The 15,010-nt window shown below is 37.7% G+C and overlaps 1 protein-coding gene across 1 annotated transcript in view; it reads left to right on the forward strand.

Annotated features, from left to right (window-relative positions):
* Positions 1–13,928, forward strand: part of LOC129314953 (uncharacterized) — a 30,418-nt gene extending 16,490 nt beyond the window's left edge. The window contains exons 3-4 of the mRNA XM_054958437.1: positions 10,874–10,931; positions 13,852–13,928. Coding sequence (XP_054814412.1) covers positions 10,874–10,931; positions 13,852–13,871 — 78 coding nt within the window. The 3' untranslated portion in view covers positions 13,872–13,928. The remainder of the gene's footprint in view (positions 1–10,873; positions 10,932–13,851) is intronic.
* The last annotated feature ends 1,082 nt before the right edge of the window (positions 13,929–15,010 follow it).

Here is a 15,010-nt window from a genome sequence, read left to right on the forward strand (position 1 = left end):
TAGTTATTTAGATTCAGATTTTATCTAGTTAGATTTTATTCAGTATTTTAGATTTTAGGAAATCTTATTTAGTCATCTAGTTATCTAGATTTTATTCATTATCTTAAATAGTTATCTAGATTTTATTTTAGATTGTATTTAGCATTATAAATATGAATAGCAACTGTGAAGCTAGCATATCATGAGATTAATAAAATAGTCTTTCAAACCCTTTGGAGATTCTCCCGAGCGTGGCTATTGAGAAAAATATAGAACGAGATTCTTGTTCTATATCATCTTACTATATTTATTCTTGTTATTTCTTCCAGTTATTCTAAGCTCCTATTAATTTGGCATCAGAGCTATGATTACTACTCGTACGGGTCAAGAAACAAACCATCCTGTCAATTCATCCAATCATTCCCTAGAAAATCAAGACTCGATCATTTCAAATCTAGTTGCCATTGCCTCAAGACTCGAAACTCTTGATTTATTAAAAGAGAAAATAATTTAGGTACTCGAAGCCTCTGTACTCAACAAAGGCAAAAATGCCAAGAGGGCTCCTGCAGGTGTTATTATGAATAAGAAAGTGAAGAAGAGCAAGAAAATCATAGACGTAGCAGATTTCATCGCACAAAAATTGAATTCCCAAAATTTGGTGGAGGTGATCCACGAGGTTGGTTCCTAAAGGCTGAAAAATACTTCAAATATTATGGCACACTTGAAGAAGATGAAGTAGACATAGCTTTGTTGTCTTTGGAAGGTGACGTCCTCAACTTGTTTGCTTGGATCAGCCATGAATGGACGCTTCATTACTGGGGTGAACTAGTGACAACTTTTCAGGAAAATTTTGGGCAAAAAAACCCTGACGAATTCTTGTTGCAGCATCAAACAAGAAGGAAGCGTGCAGGAATATAGAGCAGAATTTGCTACACGATCATCGCGAGCCAAGAATTTGCTAGAGCACTGCCTACTCGATGTTTTTTGAACGGACTGAATGATGACCTGTGCGCAGATGTACGTATTCACAAACCCAGAAGTGTTTATTGAGCTATGAGTCTTGCACTGGAGGTTGAAGGGAAGCTTCTCTCTCGGGGGTCTAAGCTGAACGTTCTACAACCTAGAATCGATATAATTCTTCTTTTGCCTTCGCACGAGAAAAGACGACTCAGGCCCAGAAAGCTTCGACGTTGTCTTTGAACTAGTACAAAAACCCAGCAACGTCTTCATTCAACATTACATCATCGAGCTTGGCCAGACTAGCTTCCATAGATGCCGAGCACCTATGCAGGAGGGAGAAGGGCCTTTGCTTCCGCTGTGGGGACCAATTTTGGCTTGGGCATCGATACAAGAGTTCGTTATCCTTAATGGAGGTCACAGAAGAGGACGAGGAGATTATTCCTCCACTCGAGGACGCTGCACTCGAAAGAAAAAGAACCACATGGAACTGAATTTCATTAAATGCCATCCTAGGTAGTAACTCTGGGTCAGCAATGAAACTTAGTGGAAGGTTGGGCTCTCGATAGGTGTTATTGTTAGTGGATAGTGGGTCCACACAATTTTATCTCTTAATGCATTAATCCAAGAACTTCATCCACCTACCCAATCTATTTCTACTTTTGGAGTTCAAATCAGTGACAATAGTATTGTGCGTTGCAACTGAATCTGCAAAAATGTGGAAGTAGAACTAACAGGTCTAACCACTAAGGAAGATTTTTTCCCTTTACTCTGGGGGGGCTGATCTGGTTCTTGGTGTTAAGTGGCTAGCATCTCTCAACACAGTGCAAGCCAATTGGAATAAAATTTTTACGATTTTCTGGATAAATGGTAAGAGGTATAAGCTACTGGGAGTCCCTAATACTGCTAGAGGTACTCAACTTAACTCAATGCAACAAATTGAAGCTTTCCCTGACTCTAAACCTCTCCAATATTTCAACCCGGGACTTTAATGGCAGCATTCCCATCTGTTTTTGAAGAAACCACAAACTTGCCACCATTTAGAAATCACTCACATACCATTACCCTACTACTTGGGGCCAATTCTCTTAATTTACGACCATATAGGTGTCCTCATTATCAAAAAACCGAGATTGAGAAGCAAGTTGAAGAATTACTAAAAATACTAAAAAAAGGGTTCATTCAGGCTAGTTCTAGCGCATTTGCCAGCCTAGTCTTGTGGTCGCAAAGAAGGATGGTTCATGGCGTTTTTGTGTAGATTATCAAAATTAAATAGCATCACAGTTCTAGACAAATATCAATTCCCAATATTGATGAGTTATTAGATGAGCTACATGGGGTGATTTATTTCTCCAAATTAGATCTACGATTTGGATACCACAAATTGGGATGTCACCTGATGATATTTACAAAACGGCATTTTGAACCTATTTGGGCACTATGAATTCACAGTCATGCCTTTCGACTTAACTAATGCTCCAGCCACTTTTCAAGCAGCTATGAACAATTCATCCTTATTTATGAAAATTTGTATTGGTATTTTTTGATGATATTTTGATCTACAGTTCCTCCTTCCAACAGCACTAGGATCACTTGCATACTATCTTGCAAAAACTACAGGAAAATGTGTTCTATGTCAATTTTAAAAAATGCTTTATAAGGAGGCCAAGAGTTCCTTTTTTAGGACAAGAAATTCTACCCAAGGAGTAGAGGTGGAAGCTGAAAAGGTGGAGGCATTACGTGAATGGCCTATTTCAAAAAATATAAAGGAGTTACATGGGTTTTTAGGCCTTGCTGGATATTACCGATGTTTTGTGAAGAATTTCGGGATTATTGCGCGACCCCTTACTGATGAGTTGACTAAGAAGGATGCCTTCTTATGGTCTGAACCAGCTCAAAAGGCCTTTAATCACTTGAAGCTTGCATTGATGATGGCACTTGTTTACACTTGCCTAATTTTGAAGAGGAATTTACAGTTGAATGCGATGCATCCACCGAAGGGATTGGGGCTATACAGTTGCAAAACAACCATCCCATTGCTTACTTCAGTAAAGGGTTTCTTTCTCTTACTGCTTCAAGTCCACTTACGATCGTGAACTCCTTGCATTAGTACTGGCAATGCAAAAATGGTGTCATTAGCTCCTCGGGAGGCATTTCTTTGTTAGAACAGATCACGCCAGTCTCCAATATTTACTACAACAACGTATCACCACCAACACTCAACAAAGACTGATCATCAAGCTTTTACCATTTAATTTTACTATTATCTATAGAGCAGGAGTGAAAATAAGAGGACTGATGCGTTATCAAGACAACGGCAACATGCAGATTTTTTTCAGTTGGCAATCCTTTTACGCTGGAGCTGCATGACCTCCCTTGAATTGGCCTTAGATCCATTCACTAATGCAATAATGCAGGATTTGCAAAATGATCCAACATCTTGTCCTAGATTCCACTTGGTTAATCAAAAACTTTTCTATGATCACCGAGGTAATTCCTTCTTATTCATCCCAGTTACGACCAAAGTTACTAGCAAAAGCCATTCTACTACTATTGGAGGACATGGTGGTTTTCTTAAAACATTTAAACGTCTCTTGGAGAATTTTTATTGGCCAGCAATGAAAGCAGATGTCAAAGCATATGTGCGATATTATGCCACTTGTCAGCAAAATAAGCATCAAACTTTGGCGCCACTAGGACTTCTTCGACCCTTACCTGTACCCTCTCAAATTTAGGAGGACATCTCAATTGATTTTATCACAGGTCTTCCAAAGTCTGGTGGGTTTGAAGTTATTTTGGTAGTGGTGGATCGTTTGAGCAAGTATGCCCATTTTCTCGCTCTTTCACATCCTTATATTGCCAAGAAGGTTGCCACAGTCTTCTATGAGGAAATTATCCGCCTACATAGGGTACCTCGCTCAATTGTCTCTGACAGGGACCCTATCTTCATGAGCTCATTTTGGCAAGAGTTATTTCGATTAAGCCAAACCCAGTTGAAGATGAGTACTGCTTACCATCCTTAAACAGATGGTCAAACAGAAGTGGTCAACCGCAACCTTAAAGCCTATTTGCGACATTTTGCACACGAGCAACCCAAGTCTTGGTACAAGTTCCTTTACTGGGTGGAATACTCATACAACACAGGTCATCATATGTCAACCAACCATTCACCTTTCAAGCTGGTATACGGGAGATACTCCTCCCCTACTTCCTTATGTGAAAGGAGAAACACCTGTAGCTAACTTGAAAGATCAACTTGAGACTAGAGATGCAATGATTCGACTTTTGAAGGATGATCTGCGCAAGGCTCAAAACCGAATGAAGGCTTATGCTGACAAGCATCGAAGGGAAGTTGAGTATGATGTGGGCGATGCCGTGTGGTTGCGAGTACAACCCTTTCGCTAACAGTCCCTTGCCAAGCGAAAGTTTGAAAAATTATCACCGCACTTCTTTGGGCCCTACAAGTTTCTTCAAAGAATTGGCAAAGTAGCTTATGAATTAGAGCTTCCAGTAGATGCTCGTATTCACCCTATTTTCTGTGTATCTCGGATAAGATTCCAGATAAAATTCAGACTTATTCAAGAAGGAAGCGGCAAAAGATAAATTAGGATTAATTTCATTTGATTTAATATTTTATATTTCTTTATATTCTATTTAATTCCTTAGATTTATTGAGATTCATTATTTTATTTATTATTTAGTATTTTAGATTTTAGGAAATTTTATTTAGTTATCTAGTTATCTAGATTTTATTCATTATCTTAGATAGTTATCTAGATTTTATTTTAGAGTGTCTATTGTCCATGTTCATGATAGATTCAACAAATTTTTACATTGGCTGTTGATGGCCTAACACAACCCTCCTCCTAACACAATAATCTAGATAGTTATCTAGATTTTATTTTAGAGTGTATTTAGCATTATAAATATGGCCAGCAACCTTGAAGCTAGCATATCATCATCAATAAAACAGTCTTTTAAACTCTTTGGAGACTCTCCTAAGCGTGGCTATTGAGAGAAGTTTAGAATGAGATTATTGTTCTATACCATCTTAATAGATTTATTTCTTTTATTTCATTTTACTATCATAAGCACCTATCAATTTGGCATCAAAGCCATGGTTGCCACACGTAACGGTCAAGAAACCAACCCATCTGACAACTCGCCCAATGATGACTCAGAAAATTTGAATTCACTCATGTCAGACCAATTAGCTATAATTGCTCGAAAACTTGAAACTCTCGATTTATTAAAAGAAAAGGTAGAGGCTCTTGAAACCTCAGCAATCAAGAAACCAAGAGATTCACACCATAGACACTCTTATGAAGATGAAGAGAGTGTAGATGAGCAAGAAAATTGTAGACGCACCAGATTTCATCACACCAAAATTGAATTTCCAAAATTTAATGGAGTTGACCCATGAGGTTGGATTTTAAACGCTGAAAAGTATTTTAAATACTATAACACACTTGAGGAAGAGAAGGTGGGCGTGGCATCATTATCATTAGAGGTGATGTGTTGGATTTTTTCGCTTGGATCAGCCACGAAAAAACAATCCATTACTGGGACGAACTCGTGGCAGCGTTTCAGGAGAATTTCGGTCCCCTTGAATACCAAAATCCAAACGAGCTTCTCTGCAGCATCAAGCAAGAAAGGTCAGTACAGGATTACTACACAGAGTTCACAAAACGATGAGTGCGAGTGAAGAACTGGTCGGAGCATTGCTTGCTCGACGTCTTCATGAACGGATTGAAGGAGGAGTTGAGATTGGACGGATGCATCCATAAGCCAAGCTCGGTCTACCGAGCAGTGAGTCTAGCATTGGAAATCGAAAATAAAGTGGGTGTCAGCAAAACCAAAGCTAACCCAACCTAGACCCAAGCCGGTTTCCATACTGCACTTGGCGTACGCGATTAAAGAACTTTGGATCTCTCATTCTCGTCATCTTCACAAAGATTGCTTACCTCAATGCTGACAGGAAGCAGACCAGCGAGTTCGGCGTCAACTAGAAATTCAGCCCTGGATGTCAAATAGCAAAGACGGAGAGATAAGGGGCTGTGTTTTCGCTATGGAGACGTGTTTCGGCCTGGGCACTACTGTCAGGGGTTGCTTTCTCTCATGGAAATCATAGAAGAAGGAGATGAAGTCGTTCCCCCTTTTGAAGACCGTAAACCCGATAATATTACAGTAGAGGGGGTATAAATTTCATTAAATGCTATTCTAGGTAGCAACACATGGGCAGCAATGAAACTTAAGGGGACACTGCTCACAAAAGAAGTCTTGTTACTTGTAGATAGTGGGTCCTTTCATAATTTTATATCATACTCATTGGTGCAAGAATTATGTCTTTCCACTCATTATATTTTTGCATTCGGAGTCCAAATTAGAGATAGTAGTATTGTACATTGCAACCGAGTATGTAAAGATGTGGGAGTTAAGCTCACAGAGCTAACCATTAAAGAAGAATTTTTCCTATTTTCCTTGGGAGGGGCAGATTTGGTACTAGGCATTAAGTAGCTAGCATCTCTTAATACAGTGCAAGCCAATTGGAATGAACTCTTTATGATTTTCTGGTGGAATGGCAAGAGGTATAAGCTACAAGGAGTCCCTGACACTATTAAAGGTGCTCAATTTAATTCAATTCAACAAATAAAAGCTTCCGCTGACTCTCAATCCTTCACAGATTTCAACCTTGAACCTTTATTTGCAAACTTCCCAGCTGTTTTTGAAGAACCCACAACCTTGCTACCATTCAAAAATCACTCACATACCATTTCCCTGCTACCTGGGGCCAAACCACCCAACTTACGACCATATCTATCCACATTATCAAAAGGCTGAACTTGAGAAACAAGTTGAAGAATTATTAAACAAAGGTTTTATTCATCCCAGTTCCAGTCCATTTGCTAGCCCAGTATTATTGGTTGCAAAGAAAGATGGTTCATGGTGATTTTGTGTAGACTATCGAAAATTGAATAGCATTACAGTCCCAGATAAGCATCCAATTCCCAATATTGATGAGTTATTAGATGAACTATATGGGGCGGTTTACTTTTCCAAATTGGATCTACGATCTAGGTACCATCAAATTAGGATGCAACCTGAGGATATTTACAAAACAGCATTTTGAATTCACGTGGGACACTATGAGTTCATAGTCATGCCTTTCGGCTTAACTAATGCACCAACCACTTTTCAAGCAGATATGAACGATTTATTTCGCCCTTATTTGTGAAAGTTTGTCTTGGTCTTCTTTGATGATATTCTGATATACAGTTCCTCTTTCCAACACACCAAGACCACCGATGTATTGTCTTGCAGACCTTACGGAAAGTTTGTTCTGTGTTAATTTAAAAAAATGCTTTCTTGGGAGACCATGAGTTCCCTTCTTAGGGCATAATATTTTTGCCCAGGGAGTTGAAGTTGAGCGAAAAAGGTGGAAGCAGTACGTGAATGGTCTACTCCTAAAACTATGAAGGAATTACATGGATTTTTAGGCTTGGCAGGATATTATCAGCATTTTGTGAAGAATTTCAGGATTATTGCTCGTCCTCTCACTAAATTAACTAAGAAGGATGCCTTCTTATGGTTTGAACTAGCTCAAATGGCCTTTGATCATCTTAAACAAGCATTGATGATGGCACCCGTCCTACAGTTGCCTAATTTTAAAGCAGAATTTACAGTTGAATGCGATGCATCCACAGAAGGAATTGGTGTTATACTTATGCAAAATAACCACTCTATTGCGTACTTCAGTAAAGGATTTTCTTTCTCTAACTGCTTCAAATCCACCTACGATCGTGAACTCCTAGTGTTAGTTCTTGTAGTCCAAAAATGGCGCCATTACCTCTTAGGGAGGCATTTTCTAGTAAGAACAAACCACGCTAGTCTTCAATATTTATTACAACAACGTACCACAACGAACACTCAACAGCGGTTGATCATCAAACTTTTACCCCTTAATTTTACCATCATCCGCAAGGTAGGAGTGGAGAATAAGGGGGTTGACGTGTTGTCAAGGTGCCCACAACATGCCCATTTTTTTTCAAATGGCAGTACCTTTTGCTATAGAGTTGGATGACCTTTCTTTTGAGTTGACATTGGATCCTTTCGCTAATGAAATAATGCAAGATTTATAGAAAGATCCGACTTCCCGACCTAGATTCCACCTTGTTAATGAAAAACTTTTCTATGACCACACAAAGTAGTCATTCCTTATTCATCACAGTTGCGACCCAAGTTGCTAGCAGAAGCCCATTCTACTACTATTGGAGGGCACGGCGGTTTTCTTAAAACATTTGAGCGTCTTGCGGAGAATTTTTATTGGCCAGCAATGAAAGCGGATGTTAAGGCATATGTGCGACATTGTGCCACTTGTCAGCAAAATAAGTATCAAACCCTGGCACCAGTCGGAATTCTTCAACCATTACCCGTACCTTCTCAAACTTGGGAAGACATTCCCCTTGATTTTATCGCTGGTCTTCCTAAGTCAGGTGGGTTTGAGGTTATTTTGGTAGTAGTGGATCGTTTGAGTAAGTATGCACATTTTCTTGCTCTTTCGCATCCTTACACTGCAAAGAAGGTGGCCACAATCTTTTGTGAGGAAATTATTCGCTTACATGGGGTACCTCGCTCAATTATCTTTGATAGGGGCCCTATCTTCATGAGCTCGTTCTGGCAAGAGTTATTCCGATTAAGCCAGACCAAGTTGAAGATGAGTACTACCTACCAAACAGATGGTCGAACAGAAGTGGTCAACCACGGTTTTGAAGCCTATCTACGATGTTTTGCCCATGAGCAACCCAAATCTTGGCACAAGTTTCTTTTCTGGGCAGAATATCCATACAACACAGGTCATCATGCGTCAACCAACCATTCACCTTTCAAACTGGTATAGGGGAGAGATCCTCTTCCCTTGCTTCCTTATGTGAAAGGAGAAACACCTGTAGTTGACTTGGAAGATCAACTTGAGACTAGAGGTGCAATGATCCGACTTCTAAAGGATGATTTGCGCAAGGCTCAGGACTATATGAAGGCTTATGCTGACAAGCACCAAAGGGAAGTCGAGTATGCTGTAGGTGATTTGGTGTGGTTGCGAGTATAGCCTTTTCGCCAACAATCACTTACCAAGCGAAAGTTTGAAAAATTATCACCTTGCTTCTTTGGGCCCTATAAGATTCTTTAAAGGATTGGTAAAGTAGCTTATGAATTGGCACTGCCAGCTGACGCCCATATTCACCCTATTTTCCATGTATCTCTCTTATGCCAGGCTCATGGAATGGCTCCACCAATTACACCAACTTCCTTACCACTATCGGCAGATTTTGAGTTACTTGTAAGGCCTCACTGAGTCTTAGATCATAGATGGACTCATCATCATTCGCTTGAGCTATTAGTAGAATGGCTTGAGTGACCTGTGGAAGAGGCAAGTTGGGAGGACCACGACCTTTTGCATGCTCAATTTCCTTCTTTTCAACTTGAGGACAAGCTGAGTTTTCAAAAGGGGGGTATTGATAAGATTCCAGATAAAATTCAGACTTGTTCAAGAAGAAAGCGACAAAAGATAAATTAGGATTAATTTCATTTGATTAAGTATTTGTATTTCTTTATATTCTATTTAATTCTTTAGATTTTATTGAGATTCAGTATTTTATCTATTATTCAATATTTTAGATTTTAGGAGATTTTATTTAGTTATCTAGTTGTCTAGATTTTATTCATTATCTTAGATAGTTATCTAGGTTTTATTTTAGAGTGTATTTAGCATTATAAGTATGACTAGAAACCTTGAAGCTAGCATATCATCATCAACAAAACAATCTTTTAAACCTTTTAAAGATTCTCCTGAGCGTGGCTATTGAGAGAAGTTTAGAATGAGATTCTTGTTCTATACCATCTTAATAGATTTATTTCTCTTATTTTATTTTACTATCATGAGCACCTATCAATCTCTCTTGTGCCTGGCTCATGGGATGGATCCACCGCTTGCACTAGCTGCCTTACCATTATCAGCTGATTTTGAGTTACATGTATGACCTCATCGAGTCTTAGATCATAGATGGACTCGTTATCATTTGCTTGAACTATTGGTGGAATGGCATGAGCGACCTGTGGAAGATGCGAGCTGGGAGGACTACAACATATTGCATGCTCAATTCCCTTTTTTTCAACTTGAGGACAAGTTGAGTTTTCAAGAGGGGGGTAATGATAAGATTCCAAATAGAATTCAGACTTATTCAAGAAGGAAGAAGCAAAAGATAAATTAGCATTAATTTCATTTAATTTAGTATTTTATTTAGTTTTTAGATATTTATTCAGATTTTATTTATTTATTTAGATTCAGATTTTATCTAGTTAGATTTTATTCACTATTTTGGATTTTAGGAAATTTTATTTAGTCATCTAGTTATCTAGATTTTATTCATTATCTTAAATAGTTATCTAGATTTTATTTTAGATTGTATTTAGCATTATAAATATGACTAGCAACCTTGAAGCTAGCATATCATGAGATTAATAAAATAGTTTTTCAAACCTTTTGAAGATTCTCCCGAGCGTGGCTATTGAGAAAAATATAGAATGAGATTCTTGTTTTATATCATCTTAATAGGTTTATTCCTATTATTTCTTCCAGTTATTTTGAGCTCCTATCACACTTCCTCTTCTAAATCACTGTTACAGTTGCCGTCAATATTACTGTGCAAGTAGCAAAGTTTAAACCAAATAGATCGTCTAAAGAATGATAACTATAAAAAACAAATGGAAAGTGAACACAAAAGGAAAGTTGATATTTTCTAGTTGTTTTCCGTTACTTCAGTTATATTGTTACAAGTACCGCTGTATTGATATCTCGTTTATTTAGCAAGGAATTTGACTATCTACGGTTATTTACGCTTTTAAGTTTGCTAATTTGCATACCTTATTTGTTTGTGATCAGTTTCTAAATGGTGGAAAACTACAGTTTTGTGCTCAGATAGCTAAGCCAAGACATTCAGGTAAATAAGTTTCAAGTTGTGCTGTTTTTCACTCTTGACTTTGTAGGAGATGTTTGTCAAACTTGTATTTTGCTTGCAACTGATTTTAAAACATTTCTTTCCATTAAAATGTCAATTGTTTACTATTTGCCGCACCTCTAGGCTGGGAATCTAAAGTTTATGAGGAGTGTATGGCTGATTGAGATTCTATTTGTTGTGTTGTTTTTCTTGCAAATTACATATTCATGCTTAGGATATATGGTTGCATTGAAAGAGTTACTAAGATGTCATGGGCTAGATATTATGGTCTTGCTGAAACCATGAGTAAGTGGAAGAAAAACAGATGAAGTAATCAATAGAATGGCATGTAGAAGTTACGCAAGGGCGGAGAAAGTTGGTTATTTTGGAGGCATATTGTTCTGTTGGAATGAAGGGGACATTGCTAATGATTCTATCCTATGAGAGGTGTAGTTCATGCATGTTAAGGTGCAGGGTAAAGAATTTGGTGAATGTTTTAAGTACATTTGCCTATGCTAATCCCCAAAGGGTGGGCAGAAAGAGTTGTGGGGAAAGTGGGAATGCATGGCAAGAATTATCTCTGAACCTTGGGTGATGATGGGAGATTTTGATGACATAATGTCACCATTGGAGCAGGGTGGAGGGGAAGCTCCAAGCGTGGCATGATGTAATGCGTTTAGAGATTGGTGTAATAGATGCGGGTTTGTAGATTTGGAGTCTACAGGCCTTTGTTCACAAGGAAAGGACCAAAATGGAAGGGACGTTAGAGGGTGTATAAATCTTTAGATTGCTGTTTGTGAATGATGTTTCGCAGCAATAGTTTCCTGATATGGTTGTGAAAGTTTTACCAAAGATCATTTTGTTTTGAAGAAATGTGGAATCATGCATGAAGGATTTAAGGAGTTTCTGAAAAGTGAGTTGGTTGAAGGAGAGGCTCATAATACTATTTTAAGTCTTTGAAACTCCTAAGCTCATTGGAATCATGATGCTTTTGGGAGTGTTTTGAAGAGAGAAAGATGTATTCAGGCCAGATTGGGGGGCATTCAAATCAAGTTCGGAAGAGACAGAAATCCTCATTCGAAAATTTGAGTTAACTATTGCAAGGAGAGTTACTTGAGGTTCTCCAGCTGGAGGAGATTTATTGGCATCATTTTGTTACTTGTGCTTGCAAAATGGGGATAGAAACACAAAATACTATCATTTGAAGACAATTGATGGAAGAAGAAATAAAATTTTGATGTTAAAAGACGAAGAGGGGTGTTGGGTGGAGGGTGAGACTAAGATTATGGGAATGGTCCGGAGTTTTTTTTGACAGGCTATATATAGATGACAAGCTACAGTGAGTGATAGAGCACTGCTTAATGAGGGATTATACTATTAGGATTTAATATTATTTTTAATTTATTTTTTGATATTTTCCATTTAATAATATTATGTAGATTTTTGTTTAGGTATCTACATATTTATCCAGATATTTGGTTATTTAGATATTTATCCACATATCTAGTTATTTAGGTTTTATTTAGATATTCAATTATTTGAGATTGTATTTAGCATTATAAATATGCTTGTCAATTTAGAAGCTGACATATGAATAAGCAGACTTTTGAATCTTTTGAAGATTCTTTCAAGTGTAGCTATTAAAAGAAGTATAGAATGAGATTCTTATTCTATCATCCTAATAAGTTTACTATTCTTATTTCTTTCTATCAGTTTTGAGCTCCTAACATTTGGTATCAAATCCGTTCAATCCTTAATGGGTTCCTACCACCTATACACCCCTCCTAAACCTTCATCCTCACCACCCATCTCGCCATGCAATTCCCTATCTAACCATTTTCCTTGCCTTATGATACGCACTGATTCCTTTACATCATAGGTCGCCTTGACGTCTTTAATGCTACAATCAGGGCACCACCAATTGTGTGAACTAGCAAACAAACCAAAGCTAGCCCAAATTCTTTTAGGAGTTAAGGGAGATATGAAAATTTAGAAAAGCAGAACTCCTCAACCTAGAATTGTGTAAAAGCACTTGAGTTTAAGTTAAATTGTGAGTTTATGGTCTAACACGCTTGTGGTCATGAAGGAGTGAAACAACCTAGTCAAAATTAAACACTATTGACTGGAAATACATTCATTTCATGAGGCTAAGGAGATGCGACCTTTCTTCTTCATCTCTTGGAGACCCAACAAACTCCAAGCCTTTTTTGGCTTTGCATGTTTCTGTTTCAGAGCTTGCACATGGCAAGGAGCTCAACTCTCCTCTGAAAGACAACACTAAAGTCAAGATAGTTCTAGAAAGTGCCAAACCTTCTTTGCTGCAGGTTTAGGAAAAGCTTTTACAGCAACGATGAAGTTTTAGGAGCCTTTCTTTGAGTGGAAGGTTTGAGCTTGGTGAATAGTGGATCTCTTGTTCGGACCAACTCTATTTCTGGAGCCCAAATTGGAGATATTGCTATTTATCTATTACCCCATCTAAACCTCTAAATATCCAAGAAAGTTTTGCCTGTCTTGCCTTAAGGACAAGCAAATTTCCAAGGGGAGAGTATTGATAGAGTATCGATGATGAGGGATAACAGGTGGTTTGGAAAGTAAGAGAATATTAGGAATAAATATTATTTTAATTTATTTTAGATATTTTCTATTTAATAATATTATTTATATTTTATTTAGATGTTTATTTATCTAGATATCTAGTTATTTAGATTTATTTAGATGTTCAATTATTTTGGATTGTATTAGTATTATAAATATGTTTGTCAACTTAAAAGCTGACATATCATAAATAAAACAGACTTTTGAGCTCTTTGGAGATTTTCCTAAACATGGCTATTGAGAGAAGTATAAATTGAGATTCTTGTTCTCTATATTTTAATAGAATTGCTCTTCTTATTTCTCTCTGTCAATTTTGAGCTCCTAACAGCAAGAGCAGCATGTTACTAAGCATCAGTGGGGTGAAGTTGATTCGAGGATAATTGAAAACTTGAAGAGGTCTATTGATGGGGAGGAGATAAGGCAATATTCAGTATTGGAGGATTTAAAGCACTGGTAGAGGATGGTTTCTCATCTGTGTTTATCATAATAATTGGGACATTGTTGGATCTAGTGTGGTGAATTTAATTTCACATGTTTGGTATAATCTGAGTCGTTGAGGGGCTGAATATGACATTGCTGGTGCTGATTCCGAAAATTGAAAAGCCTAAAGTAGTAGGCCATTTAAGGCCTATTATTTTTGGATGAAAATGGAACTATATATTAACAAAACCAAGCGAAATTACAAAAGGAGAAGTCAAATGAAAAACCTGCCCCTTTCACCATGCACCTTTTCAAACTGGCCTAAAAAGGTTGATTATCAAAGGAACCAAAAGAATCACTACCAACAGACCCTAAGCGTGAGGGATTTCTGAGACAGTTGCAATCATTAGGAAAAAAAAAAAAAGAACAGAGAGATTCCTATCACGTAAGGTGATATCTTTGATATCGCACAGAGTGTTAAAACAAGGGCAAAGTAACTGCTGTCCCTAGTAAGTTTGTTGTAACTCTGAGCACACTGATTTTGATCTCAATATTATGATATCCCCTGGCCCAGCAAAGTTGTAGGCCCAGTAGCGGTAGGATTATGCTTGAAAAACCCCCCTTCCCACTCCCCCTCTTCCAAACGATACCCGCACCTGTACTCCGACACTCACTTGTGCTTGCTTCTATTACTTCACATTTGTAGGCGTCCGTTGTTCGCTAGAACTTTAAGGCCTATTGTTCTTTGTAATGTGTGGAATAAAGTGGTGGCAAAGATTGTTGTAAACAGATTGAAGTCTTTGATGAATAAAATAGTTTCCCCGTACCAATCTAGCTTTGTGCTGGGCAAGATTCATACAATAAAATATTATTGTTGCAAAGGAAATTTCACATACAATGAATAGGATGTGTAGGAGGAAAGGATTGATGGCCATAAAGATCTCTACTTGGAGAAGGCATGTGACAGTGAATTGGGCATTTATGGAGAATGTGGCATGGAGAGGGAAAATATTATTCTTATTGATTCAAAATTATGTGTTTACAACTGGTATATATACACCTAGCTG

This window comes from Prosopis cineraria, unplaced genomic scaffold, assembly GCF_029017545.1.
Source record: "Prosopis cineraria cultivar Desert tree isolate PC_DT_omini unplaced genomic scaffold, ASM2901754v1 PC7, whole genome shotgun sequence".
In the NCBI taxonomy this organism is placed as follows: domain Eukaryota; kingdom Viridiplantae; phylum Streptophyta; class Magnoliopsida; order Fabales; family Fabaceae; genus Prosopis; species Prosopis cineraria.